We start from the raw sequence: 22,720 nt of genomic DNA, 5'->3' as shown, positions 1-22,720 counted from the left end.
TGCGCTTCTGGGAAACAACGCAATGAAGGTTCTAAGTGCAGCAAAGACAAAGCGCTAAATGAAACAGCAAGGACTATGCGCACAAAATGAAAAATACTGTCTGAGCACTGGCCGCCGGCGTCATCCTCCATCCATCCTGCTATAGCCTCTTTCCTCCACAGCATGCGTCTGTTCTTGTCATGCAAATAAGGATTCTACATTTTCTGCGTAGTTTGTCACCAGAAGTGCGAATATAGCCTAGGTTTGTACAGGACACTTATAATTTTTTTTTTTCTTTTTTGTTTTCAGAAAACATTAAAAAAAAAAAATGTTGACATGCCCTCTTGAGAATCTATTTTGAAAAGTCCTTGTAGAGAGTCGAACCCTCCCTCCCCAGGTTCTGTTATTGTGGTGGCTCCGCAGGGGAGGGGTCGCTAGGGTGCAGTTCCTGTTGCACAGTCTGTCCAATCAGTGCTCAACACGCTTCCCTGTGTGGGGACCACGGCGTGCTGCTTTCTGTGTTGCTGGAGAATGCTGGAGTTTAGCCATCGGTTGAGGGGGGGTCATTCGCGGTCCCTGATAGGATGAAATTTTTCATGCCTCTCAAAACCCCCACAACTTACAACTGGTACCACTTCTTGTCCTTGTATTTAAGCATCAGCTGCAAAGACAGACAGAGACATGAATGCATGTAAAGACCAGCATGGCAGAAAATACACAACAGGGTTATAGTTGACTTAAACGTGTATACAGTATATGGCCAAAACGTTTTTATTTTTTAACTTTCGGATAATGTAGGGAATGGTTAAAATACAGATCCAGGTCCATAGCTAGGAAGGATCTGGGTGTTCTGGTAGATCATAAGCTTAATAATAGCATGCAATGCCAAGCTGCGGTTTCCAAAGCAAGCAAAGTCCTTTCTTGTATGCAAATCCAGGTGTTTTTTTCTAGATTTTACATATTTCCCTCCTACTGCTTCTCCCTTCCTCTCCTGTGATTAGCGGGTTGTAAAGGAACTGGTGGCTGCCACGCCCTTAACCGATGGCTCATTAGCTGTAAGCGGGGAATGTAAACGAAAAAATGTCGGCAATAAAAAATAAATTAAAAAACTACACGCCCCCCCCCCCCAATCCTTACCAGGCCCTTAACCACTTAAGCCCCGGAAGATTTTACCCCCTTCCTGACCAGGGGGTTTTTTGCGATTTTTTACTGCGTGACTTTAACGGACAATTGCGCGGTCGTGCGACGTGGTACCTAAACGAATTTGACGTCCTTTTTTTCCCACAAACAGAGCTTTCTTTTGGTGGTATTTTGATCACCTGTGCGATTTTTACTTTTTGCGCTATAAACAAAAAAAGAGCGTAAATTTTGCAAAAATAACAATATTTTTCACATCTTTTTATATGAAATTCCCCCCCAAACAAAATGTAAAAATCAAAATTTTTTAACATTTTAGGCCAATTTGTTTTCTGTACATATGTTTGGTAAAAAAAAAAAAATTGCAAAAAGCGTATTTTGATTGGTTTGCGCAAAAGTTATTGCGTTTACTAACTAAGGGAAAGATTTCTGTCATTTTTGGTGTTTTTTTTTTTAACGAGTAATGGCGGCGATCTGCGATTTTTTTTGCGGTACTGCGACATTGCGGCGGACAGATCGGACCATTGACTGACATTTTTGACACTTTTGGGGTTACCAGTGACATTACTGCAGTAATCAGTGCTATACATATGCACTGTTACTGTAAAAATGACACTGGCAGGGAAGGGGTTAACTTTATTGGGGAAGGAGGGGTTAAGTGTGTCCCTAGGGGCGTGCTTTTTACTGTGATTGGCTGTGGCTACTAGTGTAGGAACAGTGATTAACGGTCCTACATAGTAGAACCGTATGATCACTGTTTCTACACAGGGGAGAATGACAGGCGGCTTGTTTACCTCAGCCGCCTGACTTTCTCCATCTGCACCGATGATCGGCGAGTGACCGGTGGACATCGGGTCCGCCGGTCACACGCACTGACTTCCCTGTGAACGAGCCGCGGCGGGCGCGCGCTCGCCTGCTGTTGGCTCACAAGGAAGTGACAGGCAAGTGACGTATATATACGTCACCTTGCCTGGCCGGGGCTGTCCGCCGCAGTATATAGTCATGCGGCGGTCGGCAACCGGTTAACCAACCATGCAGCCCAACAGGCCAGGAAAGGGGGGTGGGGGAACAAGCAAGTGAGGAGGGATGCTTTGGGGTAAGGTATGTTGATGAGGACAAGAGCCTCTTCCCCACAACCCTGGCCCTGGTGATTGTGGGGGTGCGGGGTGACAAATCCAAATCTGGAAGCCTACTTTAACATGGGGATCCCCAGATCCTGCCCCCAATGTGAATGAATAGTACATTGTCTTTTTTCAACCTAACTATGCAACTTGCTAATAGTCAGTGTGGCTGTGCATCACCTTCATTGGCCAATAGCAGACATGGAAGGGGGCAGGCCAAAGCTCAGAGTTACTGGCTAAACTAATGCCCCGTACACACGCAACGATTATCGGCCGACCGATCGTCCGACTTTTGTCCAGAGTTGTGTTTTGTTGGTTGGAATGTTATGTGAGAAGTGCGCAGGATACAGTATGATAAAGCTGCAAACCTAAATAATATATATAGTGACAGTGAAGGAAAATAGGTGCGCTAAACTCATACAAAGTGTTCCCTGAGAGGGAGGTAAATCACAACGTGATTAAACAATTAATATAAAATGTGACAAAAATATTCATTACAGCAAAGTATAAATATAATATAACGTGCCCTAGTGCATCAACTGAGCAACCAATAGTGAAGTAAAATACACTCTTCAAAGTAATAGTGAAACTTGAATAAAAAGTCCAATCCAAACAAAAAGTCCAAGTGATGTTGTAAATGAGATGAACTCCTTAGTGAAAAAATCCACAGCAAATTAGAGTGCAAATGATCCCACCACTATATCTGGATTGGCTCCTTACCAGAAAGATGGAAATGTAAGGGCGTAAAAGTAACACAAATCCAGATATAAGAAACCCACGATGGATCCCTGAAACCACACTTAAGGAGAGGATGTGCCTCTTACCAGAAAACTCTTGGGTATGGGCTTAATCACACACTCTCTTGGGAATGGATGGTATCCCTTCTTTGGTCCCTAGGTCTGGATGTGTTCCCTCCGGTGCCTGAGGTTATCTCGCAGTGTCCCAGAAATAAAAAATCGTGCAATAGTGTAGTACCTTACAGACTATTTAATCGTAAAATACATGGTACACTTACATAAGACGACTTGTTTCGGGGCACAAAAGGCACAGCAATGGAGAGAAAAGGCCGCGGCCGCCTGCAGCGCGGTCCGCAGCGATGAGTGATGATGTTGCGGCGCTCCTTTCTGACGCGTTTCCTCTAAGAGGACGTCACTATTGGTTGCTCAGTTGATGCACTAGGGCACGTTATATCATATTTATACTTGGTTGGAATGTGCCTAGACTGCACACGAATTTTCTCGGCCAACAAAAATCAACTTCAGAAGTGATGTCATGTGCTGATTCACTTTCCGTGTGTTTTTTCTTCTCTGAGCATGCCCAATCTTGCTCATCAGATTTTTGTCTGCCGAAATCTGTACTGACTGACGTAAAATCGGCCATGTGTTGACGGCCAACAAAAATTTTATAGCCTGCACACCAGATTTTTTTTGGCCGAAAAGTCGGAGTCGGTTGTCGAAAGCATCATACTAACAAGCCGAAAATCGGGCGATCGGACGTTGGCTGAAAATTCCCGGCCAATAATCGATGCGTGTGTACGAGGCATTAGTATTTACAAAATAGATCTTCCTATGTTTCGAGGCTCCTAAAATGTTTAGAAAGGAAACCAAAAGTGTATGCAGATACTTAGAGGTGACTACTAGAACATTCTGCTGGCACATTAAAAAATAACACTACAGGTAAAATGTAAAGGAAACCTGTGCTGAGATAAGTGTTCAGTGTAATTGTGAACCTCCTGATGAATTGGATTTTTGTACTCACCTTTCCTTTCCTCTGAGTTCATAGAGGGACACAGCCTTAAAATTCCACGGAGGGGTTTGATGCTACCTTTAGGAGCAAGTGCAACTTAAACTAAAAGCACGCCTAAGGGGCGGCCCTCTGGTGGCCAAACCCCCAATCTGCAACTCAGGATTCAGTTAGTAGCCAGCAGTAGGACGATAACACCAAACAAGATTGGACGGTGTTCTGTGTCCTTCAATGAATTTAGAGAAAAAGCAGTATTGGGCAAACTGTTCGGCCTGAGCATGAGTTTGGGCCGAACATTGGCTGTTCGGCCCGTTTGTTCAACACCCGAATTTACAAGGTATTTGGCGGGCGTTCGCACCGCCAAACGCCCTGCAATGCACTGTGTGCTGCACAGTACATTTGCACCCTGATTGGGTAAAATTTTGCCCAATCAATGTGCAGTATATGCTGGTTGCTAAGGAAGGGGGCCAGGAAGCTGGCCTCGGCGTCTTTAACAACTGAAGAGTCATCAGCTGTCAATGGGTTTCCCTGCTGAATAAATAAAAAATTTGCGGTATTAAAAAAAAAAAAAAAAGCGTGGGGTCCCCTCCCAGTCCATACCAGCCCCAGCATGCACTGGTCCGTGACATCACAAGGGGGCAGTGCAACCAGTTGACGTCGACATGTGACTCCACCCCTTACCTACAGTATCTCACAAAAGTGAGTACACCCCTCACATTTTTGTAAATATTTTATTCTATCTTTTCATGTGACAATACTGAAGAAATTATACTTTGCTACACTTTACCCAGTGTAAACACATTACATCCCTCCCCACCCAGGAGATATACTCACGGACTGCAGGGACAAACTGAGACTTTTGGTCCTCTACGCAGGAATTTCCAGCCAAGGGGATGAATTACCTCTGATCCTATATGATCTGGGTGTCATCGGTCGATGGAAGAAACTGATCCAACCGTCATAAGCGCCTGCCAAGGGGGCGAGCCTCTACCTGCTGCTCTGCTGAGCAGAGCTGTCACAGCCGAGCCCCCTATGCTGGGGTTGGCATGTGCTTGTTGGTGATGCTGGGGGGACTAACTGGATCTAAGATACCCGGCCTGTTGGCCAGCACCAGAGTTGAAAAAACAATCTTCAAAAGAAAAGCTACAAGCTCACGTCCGAACTCCTAAGACACTTGGCCACCACCAGAGGGCCCTCCCTTAGGCATGCTTTTAGCATTGCATGCATTCTGTGCATTAAGATAAAAAAACTTTCTGTGTGCAGCAGCCCCCCTAAGGCCTCATGCACACTGGACGTTTTTACAGCTGACGTCATCTGTGACACAAGGGGGCGTGGTCTCCCGATGACGTCATCTGGCGGCCACGCCCCTAATGGCTATATAATAAGCTGCAGAGACCAGAGGCCGGCATAATCGTTAGAGACGTCGTCGTCGGAGGACCGGAGGAAGAAGGACAGCCGACAGCAAAAGAGCAGAAGACCGGAGAGGAGAAGACAAGAAGATTGGACAGCAGAAGGGCGGACAGCAGAAGACCCTCGGAGAGGAGAAGACAGCAGAAGACCCCCGGAGAGGAGAAGACAAGAAGGGCGGACAGCAAAAGAGCAGAAGACCCTCGGAGAGAAGACAGCAGAAGACCCCCGGAGAGGAGAAGACAGCAGAAGACCCTCGGAGAGGAGAAGACAGCAGAAGACCCCCGGAGAGGACAAGAGACGGATGAAGATTTTTAATAAATTTTACAAAACGTCTCCTGTCGTTATTTCCATACACTGCATTTTATGGGGTGAATGAGTAGGGGTACAGTGTACCCCATACCCATTCACATAGGGAGGGGGTCCGGGATCTGGGGAGGCCCCCTTGTTAAAGGGGGCTTCCAGATTCCGATGAGCCCCCTGCCCGCAGACCCCCACAACCACCGGCCAGGGTTGTGGGGATGAGGCCCTTGTCCTCATCAACGTGGGGGCAAGGTGCTTTGAGGTGCGGGGTGCAGAGCCCCCCCTGCCCCAAAGCACCCACACCCCCCCCATGTTGAGGGCGTGTGGCCTGGTATGATCCAGGGGGGGTGGGGCCGCTCGCTCGTCCCCTCCCCTTTCCTGGCATGCCGGACTGCATGCTCGGATAAGGGTCTGGTATGGATTTTGGGGGGGACCCCACGCCGTTTTTTCGGCGTGGGGCTACCCTCAAATTCCATACCAGACCCGAAGGGCCTGGTTTGGAACCTGGGGGGGAACCCCACGCCGTTTTTTTACCCCATTTTGGCGTGGAGTTCCCCCTCAAGATTCTCACAGTGCAGGTCGCACCGCAAGTCGGATCACCCTGATCCGACCTGCGGTGTGACTTCCATTCAAATCAATAGGCTCCCATAGGGAACCATTGATTTTGAATGGAGGCAGAAAAAACGCTGCTAACAGCTACTGTGGCCAAACGTGCAATAACGCTAGTAGAAAAAGCTACTGAAAGCACGTTTTTACAGCTGCTGTTTCCCGGCGTTATGTAAACAGCTTTGCAGCACGTTTTTATGATGCCCTGTGTGCATGGAGCCTAATACTTACCTGAGTCTATCTTTATCCAGCGAGAAGGAGTGTCTCAGCTACCCGGGACTACCCTCATCATTGGCTGAGACAGCAGCGTGGCGCGATTGACTCTCACTGCTGTCAATCAAAGTCAATCAGCCAATCAGGAGAAAGAGGGGCAGGGCTGGGGCACGGCTCCGTGTCTAAATGGACGCAGGCAGCTGTGACTCGGCTTGGGTGTCCACATAGCAAGCTGCTTGCTGTGGGGGCACTCAACAGGAGGGAGGGGCCAGGAGCACAGAAGAGGGACCTGAGAAGAGGAGGACCTGGGCCACTCTTTGCAAAAAGTAGGTAAGTATAACATGATTGTTTTTTTTTTTTTTTTTAAACAAGATTTTACAATCGTTTTAGGTTGCACTAGCCTCCTGCTCCTGAAGGCAGTGGCATCAAACCTATTTGTGAGAATTTAAGGTGTGTCCTTCAATGAACAAAAAGAGAAATAATAGCTCGCTGGCTATCCCTGCGTCTCTGACCTGGAAAAATCATGACTTCAGTGCAGACAGAGAACTCACAACTAGTCTGTGGGTTTGGGTGGAATGGGCACTGCCTGGGTTTTTTTTATCTCACCCCATGTGCGTGTTTAGAGAAAGCTTCTGCACTGGACAACAACCGTTCTGTCTTGTCCTCCAGTTCCCCAAGACGCTGTCCTCTTTCATCCAGGGCAAGACGGGTTCTATACAAATCGGCGGCCACTCCAGTGGCTGCTCCCTTCACTCCCTCTAGCCCACCCTGTCCGGGGATGTGCTGTGCCAAGCTGCGGGAGGCTTTTCCGGCTGAGGCTTCACCGACTGCAGGACAGAGAGAGACACGTCAGATTAACGGATTCAGCCCACAGACACAAACATCATAAAAACCATTTATTAAAGCTGAATTCCAGGAATTCAGCTGCTTTGCAAAATGCACAGGCACACTATGAGTTAGGTCCAATTGGGTGCATATGACTTCTTTGACCTATCTCTATTACTTATATGTAACAGGTTTATTGCACTCCTGGAGGATACACTTTGGCTGTGAGAGGAGAGAATCACACAGAGCAGCTATGCCTGTCCCTCCCCTCTGCTGCCCATTCACAGAAGCCTTTGCATTTCGTGAATTAGTTCACATTAAACAAAGGCTTCTGTGAATGGACAGAAGGAGGTGAGGGGTGGGCATAGCAGTTCCAGCAACTCTGCTCTTGAAGGAACTTTCTGCTCTTGAAGCAACTAAGACCACAGTGAGCAGCTTCGGAGCTCCAGAAGTTATCTTCTTGGAACACAATAACCCTGTCAGATGTGAATAATAGAGATAAGTCTAGGATGTGGCAAGCACCTCCTTAGACTTAAAGCGGAGTTACACCCAAAAGTGGAACTTCCGCTTTAAACACTTGTCACCCCCTAAAGCTGGATACACACTATACAATTTTCCTTTAAAATTTTTTCCTTTAGATTTACCAAAACCATATAATATGAGGTAAAAGCTAAACACTTTCAACGTGTATGCAATAAGGCAGGCCCTTGCACTACATAGTTGACGGTAAATCTAAAGGAAATCAAACAACAAAAGTTGTATAGTGTGTATCCAGCCTTACATGCCTCATTTGGCATGTTATTTTTTTGTGGATGGGGGAGCGGGTACCTAGTTTTGACAGGTACTTAGCTCCCACTTCCACATGGGGCCGTCTAGGCCAAAGATTGTCTGGCCACCAAGGAGGCAAATCATGACTCACAAGCTGTCACAGCCAGGTGCCCACACTTGTGATGCCGGCACCGGGGAGAGGCAAGAGAGAGGAGCGAGCCTTTGGGCGGCTGGATCGTGGAATAGGTGAGTGTGTGTTTATTAAAAGTCAGCAGCTACACTTTTTGTAGCTGCTGACTTTTAATAAACTTAAAAACGATTTGAACTCCGCTTTACTTCATGGTATGCCTGCCGTTCCTCGATTTCAGGTTTAATATAGGAACAATACACTATATTTCCAAAAGGTGAAGAACACTCCAAATCATTGAGTTTAGGTGTTTCCAGTGAAGGTCTCCTGTCAATACTATGGCATACAAAGACATTTTTAGACAACTGTGCTCTTCCAACCTTGTGGTAAAAGTTTGGTGATGGCACTTTTCTGTTCCAGCATAATTGTGCCCCCTGTGCTCCATAAAGACGTGGTGTGACCAGTTGCCTCTTGCCTTAAGAGGCATTCTTATGCAGTACTCCATAATCTCCTGAATAAGCCAATGTTTGTTAAGCTGAAGTTACTGCACATTCATTCTAGCTGCATGGGTATTCTGTGATGGTTTAAATACGGTATTTATCAATACTGTTTTTAACAATGTTTATGGTGTAATACAATTTGAATGCTTTACCAAATCTACGTATTTTTCCAAGTTTTTGGATAATTTTGGCATTTCGAATTAGCTGTTTTATTTAAGGCAAATACCCAGTGGTGGGATTCAGCCGGTTCGCACAGGTTCGTTCGAACCTGTTACTAACATTTTACAAGTTTGCAGAACCGGTGCAAGCTGGAGATCCAGGCGGCAATTTGAGAGGGGAGGCAGAGACGGCTCTTTAATTAGGCAGTTGCTTTAAACCTCGTGGCTGCCTAATTATTATAATTGTCTCTGGGGGTGGACAGCAAAGCCTCTTGCTCTACTGCACTTGCTGCTGTCTTGAATTCCCCGCCCCTGCGCTCAGCTGGCTCCGGGTGCCTCTCTCCTGCTTCATTCAGCACCGCTCAGCACTGGGGACAGGGACTCCTTCTCCCCTGGGGACAGGGACTCCTTCTCCTCTGGGGACAGGGACTCCTTCTCCCCTGGGGACAGGGACTCCTTCTCCCCTGGGGACAGGGACTCCTTCTCCCCTGGGGACAGGGACTCCTTCTCCCCTGGGGACAGGGACTCCTTCTCCCCTGGAGACAGGGACTCCTTCTCCACTGGGGACAGGGACTCCTTCTCCACTGGGGACAGGGACTCCTTCTCCACTGGGGACAGGGACTCCTTCTCCACTGGGGACAGGGACTCCTTCTCCACTGGGGACAGGGACTCCTTCTCCACTGGAGACAGGGGCTCCTTCTCCACTGGAGACAGGGACTCCTTCTTTCCTGGAGACAGGGACCCCTTCTCCCCTGGGGACAGGGACCCCTTCTCACCTTAAGACTTCTCCGTGGCTATCTCCCATTAGAGCTCTTTCTCTACAGGGAGTCCCGGGGGACCTACTGCTGCCCGATGGGATGATGAAACCCCTAAAGTGGTGAAACTCACACAAATCAATTTTTTTCATCATTTTAGGCCAAGTTGTATTCTGCTAAATTTTTTTGGTTAAACAAAATCCCAATAAGCGTGTTTTGATTGATTTGCGCAAAAGTTATCACGTCTACAAACTAGGGGAAAGATTTATCTCATTTTTTTTTTTTTTTTTTTACTGGTAATGGCGGAGATCTGCGATTTTTAGCATGACTGCAACACTGCGGCGGACAGATTGGACCCCTAACTGAAAGTCGGAACTGGTTAATAAAATTTTTGTATCCCACCACTGCAAATAACCAAAACATGGTCTGTTGAGGGTACTTGAGGAACGAGGTTGGGAAACACTGCTCTAGTGATTTTTCATAGAAATTTAGCAACTATAGAGACAGAAGAGAAGAGATTCAGCCCAAAAAGAACCATGTCCCAGCAGGACACAAAGTGGGAAAAGACTCCACCTGACAGGGTCACAAACAACAGTTGCCATCAAACTTTTTAAACAAAATAAAAATATGAGCGCAGTTCAATATGTGTTTTGGTAAGATGAATAATGAATGCCCACAATATTCAATCTCCCAGCAGACACAGTAAGAAATATAGTGATAGAAAATGCCACTTACAAAGTTCTTCCCTGTCGAAGGTTTGCCCGCTTCCACCAAACAGTCCTTTCAGAAATCCTCTGTTCTGAGCTTCTGGGGTCTCCACCAGCGAGAAGAGGTCCCCCAGCATTTCCTGAGTGTAAGGAACAGACAGACAACTGTGAAACCCACAGATATGGAGTTATTCTTTAATTCGATAACATATTTGTGTACTGTGTGCCGATTGCATTGTTACTGTAGCTTTGGCATAGGTGTTATTTCCAGTATTTTTAAACACATTATATATACAGCACCTTACAGCGTACACATTAATCCCCTAAAGAGCTCACAATCTAATATCACCTCCACACACACGATAAAGTCAATTTCAGGAGAAAACTGGAGCACTTGGAGGAAACCAATGCAAATACATGGAGAACTCACAAACTCCATGCATATATTGTTTCTTGTGGGACCTGAAGCCAGGTGTCAGGATGCAGTCCGTAGCAGAGGCTCACGAAGACTTGGCATTCCTGCCAGTATCTTACATGGCCGCAAGAATGCATGCTGGCACATGACCGATGCGCACAAATGCGCACTGATGCACAGATGCGAATGCTCTCAGCCTGGATTTGCGTCAAACGGCCTTTATAAGGAAGCACACAGAGCAGCTATGCCTGTCCCTCCCCTCTGCTGCCCATTCACAGAAGCCTTTGCATTTTGTGAATGAGTTCACATTAAACAAAGGCTTCTGTGAATGGACAGAAGGAGGTGAGGGGTGGGCATAGCAGTTCCAGCAACTCTACTCTTGAAGGAACTTTCTGCTCTTGAAGCAACTCAGACCACAGTGAGCAGCTTCGGAGCTCCAGAAGTTATCTTCTTGGAACACAATTATCCTGTCAGATGTGAATAATAGAGATAAGCCTTATGCGATTGCTGGTTGATCTTCAGCTCTCCACTACGTTCGTTCCTCCATACCTTGCATCTGTGGTTCCTGTTACCGATTCGGCTTGCCCCTGGACCTGTCTTCTGCATGCTTCCTGGTTTGACTCCAGCTTGTTTAATGGACTTGCTCTCTCTGCTCTCCTGCGTATGACTCTGGTTATCCTCCTGACCATGATTACCTCTGCCCACATCCAGTACCTGACCTTGGCTTTGAACTGGCTACTCTTCTGACTCCTGCTCCATTTGATATCTGCTACTTACCTCAGGCACCACCTGTCTGTAGGTAATATCTCAGTGCTTCAGCTGCACACCTGGATGTCCCACCTGACAGCACTCCAGTCGGGACATCCCTGCAATCAGTCCCAGCTGGCGACCTGTGCTTCTTTGAGCCTGGCACCTCCTATTATCACCTTCAGGGGTGCCTGGAACTTAGCCGCAAGAGAAGCCCTCTCACCATTGGCCTCCAACACCAGGTACGTAATACCAGGACCCAAAGCTGCAAAGCAAGCATGCTATACCCTGTGAACATTGTAATGACTTCTTATGACAATAAATAAATGACAACAAACCAGAATAATTCTTGACAACCAATTACCGTAGCCATTACTTGACGTTTACATGTTGTCTCATGTTTATAAATGTAATGTTTGGACTAGATGGCCTAGGCGATCTGTTGTGTTGATGCCTCTGTTTCCCGGCCAGATCTATGAAGATATACTACAGCAGCTAGAGAGGGGATATAGGTCACCAAGGTAGTGTCCCAGTCCAGGTGTCTATGGATTATTACTGCACCACATCCATGTGATTTCCAGGCATATCACTAATGACCAACAAGCTTGAAACATCTGCATGCAGTTTGGAATAAATTACTCAATTATATTAGATCAGCCTTTTTCAACCAGGGTGCTATGGCAGCCCGGGGAGCCTTCTGGGTTCTTCAGAGGTGCCTTGGATAAATGCCTAAAAATTGCCCAAAAATGGTCAACAACACAGCAAGTGGATGAAACCTGCCTTTTTTGTATCACAAAGCCACAGGTTTTTATTGTGCATTACAACCATGTGCAATGCACAGGCCAGCCATTGGCATCCTAGCAATGGATGATGTCATTGGTTGATGGGGAGGGCATTGGGTGCCAGCCATAGGCACCCCAAGCACCTAGTGTGCATTAGCAATGTCACTCATTGTGACAGCAGGGCGATCAATGTGCCAGGGCTACATATATGTAGACATACATATGCATTTGAACTTTGGGGTGAACACCCTAATGCAATAGGCTGCAGACACCTATGGTGCAAGCACTGGGCTGTGACTTCCTGATGCTTCACAGCCAGCTCCCCACTGCCCAGGTGTAAGACACCTTGTGCTTTCTGAATGGTCCTGCAACCTCCTGGGACAGGTGACGTGTCCCAGGAGGTTGCAGGTGGGGTGAACTTCCATTCTGCTCATCATGGTGGGCTTTGCGGGAGTGAGAGTGGGCACCTGAAAGAAATAACTGCCTTTGGGGTACACACCCTAATGCAACAGGCTGCACACACCTATGGTGCAAGCACTGGGCTGTGACTTCCTGATGCTTCACAGCCAGCTCCCCTATGCGCAGGTGTAAAACACCTTGGGCTTTCTGAATGGTCCCACAAACTCCTGGGACAGGTGACATGTCCCAGGAGGTTGCGGGCCGGGTGAACTTCCATTCTGCTCATCTAGGTGGGCTTTGCTGGAGTGAGAGCGGGCACCTGAAAGAAATAACTACCTTTGGGGTACACACCCTAATGCAATAGGCTGCACATACCTATGGGTCAAGCACTGGGCTCTGACTTCCTGATGCTTCATTGCCAGCTCCCCAATGCGCAGGCGTAAGTCACCTTGTGCTTTCTGAATGGTCCCACAAACTCCTGGGACAGGTGACATGAACCAGGATGTTGCGGGCGGGGTGAACTTCCATTCTGCTCACCTAGGTGGGCTTTGCAGGAGTGAGAGCGGGCACCTGCAAGTAATAACTACCTTTTCTCTAAACAAAAAAAAATAAATTCAATATAGGCAGAGGAGGTGGGGAGGAGGAAGATCGGCGGAATTTCCTTTTGCAAGTAAAGTTCCGCTTTAAGTAATTACAACGTCGAATAAATAAACAGACCCATAGCAGAAATGTAAACCTCATTCTGGTCCACAGGGGGTGTACAGTGGTAGAATTGAACTGGTCAATGTATAAATATTTCCATGCTCAATATTTCGATATGAAGTGTCTCACCTGCAGACTGTCGCACATTTCCTGGCTGTATGTTATTCTTTGGATCTCACTGGAAGAACACAGGTACAGCGCCTGGCCGCCATTCGCGAAGCAGAACGTCCTGGCTATTCTCATATCTGTCAGAGGTAAGTAATTGACATCTAGCAGAGGACGCAGGCTGGGCAGGCTGCGGAGATAAAACGCCCATTATCTATAGGATGATCCTTCACAGACTGACATTTCTCTGCAGATAAACAATAATTATTTTCTCATGGAAGACGAGTGTTTGTGTGCTGGGTGCATCGTTGTGACACCAAACAGGTCGCCGTATCTCAAATATTCACCTTGTGTTTTCTGCTTCTTTTACTAATGCAGTTTTTTTACCGTTTAAATAACATATTTTCACAGAGCCCATGTATGAGGGTGGAGTGAGAGATTTAACCACTTCAGCCCCGAAAGGTTTTACCCCCTTAATGACCAGGCCATTTGTTGCGATTCAGCACTGCGTTACTTTAACGGAAAATTGCGTGACCGTGCGACGCTGTACCCAAATACAATTGATGTCCTTTTTTTTCCCCCAAAATGTTGGTGGTATTTGATTACCTCTGCGGTTTTTAGATTTTGCGCTATAAACAAAAAAAAGAGCGACAATTTTGAAAAAAAAAAAACCGCCATATTTTTTGCTCTCTGCTATAAAACATTCCCCAAAAAAATATTTTAAAAATTAAATTTTTTTATCAGTTTAGGCCAATTTGTATTCTGCTACATATTTTTGGTAAAACAAATACCAAAAAGCATATTCTAATTGGTTTGCGCAAAGGTTATAGCGTTTACAAACTACGGGATAGATTTTTGGACTTTTTATTTATTTATTTATTTTTATTAGTATTAGTATCAGTGATTTTTAGCAGGACTGCGACATTGCGGCGGACAGATTGGACCCCTAACTGACATTTTTGACACTTTTTGGGGACCAGTGACATTACTACAGTAATCAGTGCTAAATGATATGCACTGTTGCTGTATAAATCACACTGGCAGGGAAGGGGTTAATACTGGGGGGTGATCAAAGGGGTTAAATGTATGCCTAATATGCTTACTGGCTGTGTGTGTGTGTGTGTGTGGGGGGGGGGGGGTTCCTGTGACAGGCACAGAGAGATCGGGGGTTGTAGCTTAGCTGAAACTGCTGATCTCTCCCTGCCTGTCTGACAGAAGATCCGCCTGCTTTGTTTACATAAGCAGGCGGGTCTTCTCTCGGTTTCTCGGCCGATCGCGCGAGGGCAGCGGCAATCGCCGCCTCTCCTCCCGCAGCCTGCTTCCTACTGTGTCTAAACACGCACTCAGTCACGTAGTCTTATACATGATCCAGCTCACGCGCCCCCGCCGCTCTAGCTGTTCTGTGATCAGTCACAGTACAAGCCGATCAGCGGGTCCCGGACAATGATTGCTGGGCGGGACCCGCTGATCGGTGAAGATGATGACAGGACACAGCTCTGTGAATGTAAACAACACAGAGCTCTGTCCTGACAGCGGGGATGTGCTGGTTTTTGTTTCCCTGCAAAGTATATCTCTTAGTAAAAGCAGCACACAGTGAATGCACCAAACACTGGCTAGGCACCCCTTTGAGCACCTCTAAAGGTTTAACCCCTTCCCATTCAGTGTCATTAGCTGGTGCTTGGTAATTCGGGGGGGGGGTATCAAACCAATGCTCACCCCCCCCCCCCGGTCGGTCATTTGGCCAGTCAGTCAGTAGGCAGGCAACACATCGCCCCCCCCCCCCAACGCTGTCCTTCTCCTCCAGCCGTGTGTCTTCTGCCTCTTCCTGGCCACTGGCCAGTAAGATCGCTTCTCCTTTTGGCCAATCGGGAAAGGGGTCTCACAACCCTCTTCCTGATTGGCTGGGAGGAGAGTCAGTGTGACAATAGCGAATATTCATTCGCTAATGTCATACAACTGGGTAGGCTCAGGGTGCAGTGGTCTGTGCCCTGAGCCCACCCTTTTTTGAAGCCTATTAGAGCCTCTGGCTGTAATCATGTGCTTAAAAAAAACAAAAATCCCCTATTGAAATCCATGCACCCGGCGCCCTGCATGTAGATTAGGGGGCCGGACACATGGATGGGGGGGCGGCGTCCCTGCGCCCCCAATGGACAGGCCGCCCCTGGTCATTAGTACAGTGACAGTGCATATTTTTAGCACTGATCACTGTATTGGTGTCACTGGGCCCCAAAAAGTGTCACTTAGGGGTTAATTTACTAAGACTGGAGAGTGCAAAATCTGGTGCAGCTGTGCATGGTAGCCAATCAGCTTCTAACTTCAGGTTGTTCAATTAAGCTTTGATAAAAAACCTGGAAGCTGATTGGTTTTTATGTACAGCTGCACCAGATTTTGCACTCTCCAGTTTTAGTAAATCTACCTCTTATGCCCCGTACACACGCATCGATAGTTGGCCGTGAATTTTCGGCCAACGTCCGATCGGCCGATTTTCGGCTTGTTAGTATGATGCTTTGGACAACCGACTCCGACTTTTCGGCCGAACAAAATCTGGTGTGCAGGCTATAAAATTTTTGTTAGCCGTCAACAGAACGGCCAATTTTCCATCAGTCAGTACAGATTTCGGCAGACAAAATTCAGATGAGCAAGACTGGGCATGCTCAGAGAAGAAAAAACACACGGAAAGTAAACCAGCACATGACATCACTTCTGAAGTTGGTTGTTGTTGGCCGAAAAAATTTGTGTGCAGTCTAGAGCACATTTCAACCAACACAACAACACTGGACAAAAGACGGCCGATCAGTCGGCCAACAATCGGTGCATGTGTACGAGGCATTAGTGTCAGATTTGTCCGCCGCAATGTCGCAGTAAAAATAGATAAAAATCGCTGATCATCGCCATTACTAATAAAAAAAATAAAAAGTCCATAAATCTATCCTGTAGTTTGTAAACGCTATAACTTTTGCGCAAACCAATTATTATGGGCTTTTGGGGATTTTTTTTTTACCAAAAATATGTAGCAGAATACAAATTGGCCTAAACTGATAAAAAAAAATTTGATTTTTAAATTTTTTTTATTGGGAATGTTTTATAGCAGAAAGTAAAAAAAATATGGCGTTTTTTTTTCAAAATTGACGCTCTTTTTTTGCTTATAGAGCAAAAGCGAAAAACCGCAGAGGTGATCAAATACCACCTAAAGAAAGCTCTATTTTTGGGGAAAAAAGGACATGAGTTGTATTTGGGTACGGCGTCACACGACCGCGCAATTAGTCGTTAAAGAACCGCAATGCCAAATGGCCTGGTCATTAAGGAGGTAAAACCTTCCGGGGCTGAAGTGCCACCAAAAGAAAGCTTTTGATAAAAACTGTCATATGGACACAGTACGTGCAATTGTCATTAAAAGTGTGACAGTGCTGAAAGCTGAAAATTGGCCTGAGCAGGAAGGGGTTATTGAAGTGGTTAAGATAAATGTATGCAAGAAATGCCCATGTGCCTGAGACCGCAGCGATGGACAAAGACAGGACACCAGGCATGACACAAGATGGAATGATGGAGTCTGTGCCCACTTACCTTATTGTCATGATATGCCCGTTGGCACAGAAACAGGCCAGCAGGACGTTGTTACACATGGTGACCACGTCCGCCCGCAGGAGGAAAGAGGTCTCGGTAATGTTGTGGACATACAGACACGTCTGGGAAGGCAGAGAGAAAACTTTGGCTTGCTTTTCTGAGCAGACCACGGCGAACTGGTGATCGCTCATATCCTGCGAGGAGGATGGAGAGAATGCCACCAGTTTCCTTTTCCTCGTCTTCTCATTGTCATCGGTGCTGTTTGGGTCCCTCCAGACTTCGTAGGATGGGTGGATTAAAGATCCCATACAGTCCAGGCAGGAGAAGGTCAGCACTCCCCCCTTCAGTGTTAGCACGGTACCTGCAGACAGATAAAGCATGTAGTCATACATGATCCCATTGTCCCGATCATGTAATGGAGATTCTCTGCATTGTGAAATTATTTATTTATAAGTAAACCCTGAAAATAAAGAGAGGAATATCTGTAGGAAGAAGGAGTGTTTAAAAGGTTGGTAAATCTGTGTTTGGCAGGTGATGGACAGTAAAACCATATAACATACTGTATAGTTCCCCCTATTGCTCGGGAACTCTGTCAGTAAGATCTCTTTCCCTGTGTTCAGCTATGGTAATTATTGTAAGTGGGGGTCCCACTCCCCCTGCTTGATTTCCCTCTTTAGACAGGGATATCAGACTCCGTTGATTTTTGTATATACACGTGGTCATTATTCCAATAAATGAAAAAAAAAAAAGATTTTTCCAATGAGACCCAAACCTGCTGAAATATCTGTCTGCAAGGGACACGCACTTGCGATACCATTATTTCACGATGGCCAGCATGTACTGAGCTCACCATCCAGCTACTGATAAAGACTGGCCCTGGACGTAACGCGTATGGGTGAGGCAGGAGCTTTGTCGATGACGTCATTGCCGAGGCTAACTTGAACAGCTGGATGGTGAGATTGGTACATGCTGTCACTGCCATTAGAGATAGCAATTTGCAGTTTTAGCTAGTGTAGTGCTTTTTTATGTGTGTTTTTAACCCATTGCTTGTATGATTAAAGTTATACAGAGGGAAGGTGTGGTTTCCTTGGGTGGACTCTAGGGACACTCCGGGGGGAGAGATGGATACGTAATTGAGATAAAGTTATACAGAGGGAAGGTGTGGTTTCCTTGGGTGGACTCTAAGGACACTCTGGGGGGAGAGATGGATATTGAGATAAATTAATGGGGGGGGCGTGGACTCTGTTGCATGAATAACGTGTCTCGATAGGCCCTTACCAAGGTTAGGGGTTAAGTGCTACACACTGATTAATGGGGCTTGGACTTACTTACCCGGTCTGCATCTGCCCAATGGGTATTGTAAATAGTTGTTATATCCAAAGGATGAGGCCTGTTGCATCCTTGTTCATTCAGGATGTTGGGATTTTTCAAGGGGGAAGGAGGGGAGAGGGGGTAGTTATAGCATTATCCTATTTTATTACTGATGTGGTATGCATTTTCTTTGTTTTCATAAAACAAAAAAAAAAGATATCAGACTTTTAGGAATAAAGTATCTAGTAAAGGGCCCCAGATGGGGTCTTCTATGTTTTGAGGTGCTGGCCCTTTGGTTGGCCCTGTGAATGTCAATAAGCCTTGTTTCAAATGTTCATAGTTTTTGTCTGTGTTCCTTATTTTCTGAAAATAAAAATCTTTAATAAAAAAAAAAGTTATACAGAGAGCCCCATCAGTCCCCCCTTATCTCCTTTATATATAACCTGTTGTAGTCTAAGGAAAAGGGGTGATGTAAAGCGCTATTTGACCTCTTACAGCCTACCTGACAGCCCCCCTCCCCCAAATATCAAATTATATATAACAATATATATATAATTATATTTTGGCTAAAAATACACTAAAATAATTAGTGGATACAAACACAACTAAATGTGAACGAGTTCTTTATTTTTTTTAAACCATTTTTTTTTTCATTTTCTTTACATTTTGGAACTGCTCCGTTGGGTGAGCTTTGGTGAAATATCGGGGGTCTAAACAGAACCCTGATGTCTGACATCTAAAACTGAGAAAGGAACTGAGTACATAGATTTGTCAGTCCCCTTCTCTGCAGCCTCAGCTGCAAAGATGAATGAATAAGTGCTCTGAGGCTTCCTGTTTATTCACAGACTGAAGCGTAGTATACACAGTATACTATGCTTCAGTGATAAATAAATACAGGAGCAATCGGTACAGATTGCTCACTGTGCTCATTCAGGAAAGGGAGGGGCTGGTAAACATGTCATATTTACCGGCCCCTTCCCCCGCTCTCCATCCTGAAACAATCCCCCAGTGTTCCTGCAGGAGCTGCCAGAGGAGAGGATGGAAGCTAGCAGCACAGCGGGGCGGGGGGGGGGGGGCAGGGGGTCAAGACAGCAGGTGTAAGTGGGGCACACAGGTGTCCCGGACAGCGGGAACCGATTTGCTTACACATATTGTATTTAATATCATCAAGTAAAATAAAATAAACACATATTCTCACCTCCATGCTGCAGCAGCTGTCCTACGTCGGCTCTGAGACCAAGAACTTAGCAATCACATGACTGCTGATCATTTGTCTGCTCTGAGCAAAGACCAGTGACTGTCAGTCACCGCTCTCTGCTCTGCCCCTCCTGAGCTCAAAGGAGTGTGAGGTTGGGTGGCTCCAACTCTCAGCCGCAAGCTGACATGCAGAGCTAGCTGTAAATCAGGCAGCTAGGTCAATCATGACAATAGTTACATACGTAGTAGTTGAGGTTGAATAAAGACAACAGTCCATCCAGTTCAACCTGTGCAGGTGTGTGTGTGTCAGTGGCGTGATCATTTCTCATAACCCTGAATGTTGTGATCTGTGAGATGCATGTCCAAGAGTCTTTTAAATGTAGCCATACTCCCCGCAGTTACCACCAATTGTGGAAGAGAGTTCCATATTCTCACCGCCCTTATAGTGAAGAACCCCTTAACCTTAACCCCTGCAGCTTAAGGTTAAACCGCCTCTCATCTAATCTCATTGTGTGGCCACGTGTCCTCTTGCACCCCTTGAGACTAAATAGTTTTTTCCTATGCTGGGATCACCATTGAGGTATTTGTAATATCATGTCCCCTCTCAGGCGTCTTCTCTCTAAGGAGAATAAATTAAGTGCTTGTAATCGCTCCTCGTAATTAAGGTCCTCCAATCCCCTAATTAGTTTAGTTGGCCTTCTTTGTACTCTCCTTCTGAGGATTGGCGAACAGAACTGGACAAAATTGTCGGGATCCAGCACATCCCTTCTGAGGATTGGCAACCAGAACTGGACAATATTGTTAGGATCCATCCAGAACCTGGAATGGCCCTGCCTCATCAGCTAATAGCGGTCTGTAACCTGCTATAAACTGATTCTTGGTCACAGGAGGACAAAATAAATTATACTCCTGTGACCCACAATGTGTTAGGGCCATCACATGTGTTAGGACCCTTAAAATCCATCAACTCCCACCACTGCCTGATGTGTCATGTAGCACAGACTGACCACTTACCACTTGGAGTGACCACCACCGGCTCTGCCTGTCTCTGCTCCTCGCTTGTGGGGACGTTCACAGATATGATCAGCACCATTCCCAGACTGGTCCCCACCCAGAGGCACGGTGAGGGTGACGGATCATTCTTCCGAGAGAAGGACTCCATGAAGTACAGGGCTGTGATGGCCTCTTTGGACTCCTTATCAATGCTTGACACGCTGGAGCTGCGAGATCGGCTAAAGGAGCTCTCCCGACTTTCTGCAAGATGAAGGTCAACAGAGGATTGTTAGATGAGGAGCATGGAGGAGCACCGGTATCAACAGCAAGCATAACCCATGAATAAGACGGTTTAGATACCTACAGCACTTTCTGTGTGTTTAGAGAATGTACTGGCATCAAACTGCTCTATTTCTTCTCACCACCTTCTGTACCTATTCAACTGCTGAGGTGAGAGCACACCTACCTTACCTCCAACTCTTACTTATAGTTGATGGTTTTCTGAGAAAGGCAACAGTGTTATAAGTGATTCAGCTGTGCATATCTGTCTGGCCATCACTGTCTGTTTCGGTTCATTCCCCAGTCTGATTTCACATTGTTATCAAGAGTTGACTATTCCATTTTCAGTGCCAAGCTCCAAGCCTCATAATTGGGGAACACTGTTTATCGCTGTCCAAAAAGTATGTCTCAGTGTCCAGCAAGGGGGCCCTTAATAAAGAGGGTGAGGCTTAAGGTGAACCTTTGACCATTAAAGTATTTACAGTACATATTTTTAACAAGCAATAATCTACAGTTACCTCTGTAGCTGTGGCCACTGTGCAGAAATTCAACAGATAAGAACAGAGACATTGAAATCAGTTTCAGACAGTTTCTGAAAAGCTTCTATCACCTGCTGTGTGTTTACATTAGCACAGGGGTTTTCAAACTGCGGCCCAGGGGCCAGACGTGGCCCTCAGCCTGCTTTTATCTGGCACTATGCACTATTTCATCCACTGATACCAACAATAATCCCCCCCCCCCCCACTGAGACCAGTGAAAGGGGCACAGTTCCTCCCAATGACAGCAACAATTGGGTCCAGTCTCACTAATGATGGGGCACAATTCCTTCCACTGACGCCAACAATGGGGCACAATTCCTCCCACTGATGCCAACAATGGGGCAAAACTCCTCTCATTGACACCAACGAAGGGACAAAATTCCTCCCAATGACACCAACAATTAGGCCCAATGACACCAATAATGGGGCAAGATTCCTCCTAATGACACCAGCAATAGGGTCCAATGACATAATTGACCGGGCACAATTCCTTCCAATGACAGCAAATATGGGGCATATCCCCCCACCCCCCCCCCTTCAAAGGTGGGGCATTTTTTTTATACTGCTGATGTCAGGACCTTTTCTACTCCCAATGGCCACAGTCCAGGCCCCCCACCCTAAAGTCTACAGGACAGTAAACTGGGCCCCTGTTTAGAAAGTTTGGAGAACCCTGCATTAGAAGGATAGAAAGCTGGGGGGCGTGGCCTGACCGTGATGGTGTGAGGACGCATCTCGTGCGAGCTCCTGCTTCCCTGAGCCTGCCGCTTGACCTGTAGCGACCACCGATCATCTACTTACCTTCTGGCGATGCCACCAAAGAAGCGACCGTCCTCCCAGCCCCCCGGTGGGCTCTCTACACGCTCCACGGACCTCCGCGATCTCTTCTCAGCAACCCCTCGGAGCCGCCGCGAGGCGGCCAAGATGGCGGCGCCCCGATCCTCTCCGGCCTCCACGCTGCTCCCGGGACCACCTTCCTCCTCTGGCATACAGCTATCCCAGGTACAGGGGCGCAGCCCCAACCCCTTCTTGCCGTATACTGCGGTGTCACCTCACTCCACAGACTCTGGGGACACGGAGGAGGACTGGGACTGGAAGGCCCACATTAAGGCCTTGCCGACCAGGACGGAGATTGTGCACCTGATCACCACCACGGTGGAGCAGTCGGTCACTCAGGCATTGGAGGGGCTGAGGGCGGACACTGAGGCTCTGGGACACAGGGTGGCTTCCCTGGAATCCGGCCAGGATGATATACTGCATTCCCTGTCCTCCTTTCAGGAGGCTGCTAGCACGCACGACACTGTCCTTAATACACTTATGGATCAGCTTGATGATTATGAG

General features: G+C 46.8%; 1 protein-coding gene across 8 annotated transcripts in view; it reads right to left on the bottom strand.

The window, feature by feature from the left end:
* Nucleotides 1–310: 310 nt before the first annotated feature.
* Nucleotides 311–22,720, bottom strand: part of STXBP5L (syntaxin binding protein 5L) — a 504,619-nt gene continuing 482,209 nt past the window's right edge. For all 8 annotated transcript variants that reach the window (XM_082247637.1, XM_082247640.1, XM_082247638.1 and 5 more), the window contains 6 exons: nt 20,586–20,825; nt 17,064–17,424; nt 13,524–13,689; nt 10,378–10,489; nt 7,116–7,336; nt 311–640 (listed from right to left, as the gene is read on the bottom strand). In XM_082247637.1, coding sequence (XP_082103763.1) covers nt 599–640; nt 7,116–7,336; nt 10,378–10,489; nt 13,524–13,689; nt 17,064–17,424; nt 20,586–20,825 — 1,142 coding nt within the window. In that variant the 3' untranslated portion in view covers nt 311–598. The remainder of the gene's footprint in view (nt 641–7,115; nt 7,337–10,377; nt 10,490–13,523; nt 13,690–17,063; nt 17,425–20,585; nt 20,826–22,720) is intronic.

This window comes from Pelophylax lessonae, assembly GCF_965119305.1.
Source record: "Pelophylax lessonae genome assembly, chromosome: 2".
NCBI lineage: Eukaryota > Metazoa > Chordata > Amphibia > Anura > Ranidae > Pelophylax > Pelophylax lessonae.
Note: the sequence above shows the minus strand (reverse complement) of the source record. Positions and strands in the feature narration are given on the sequence as shown.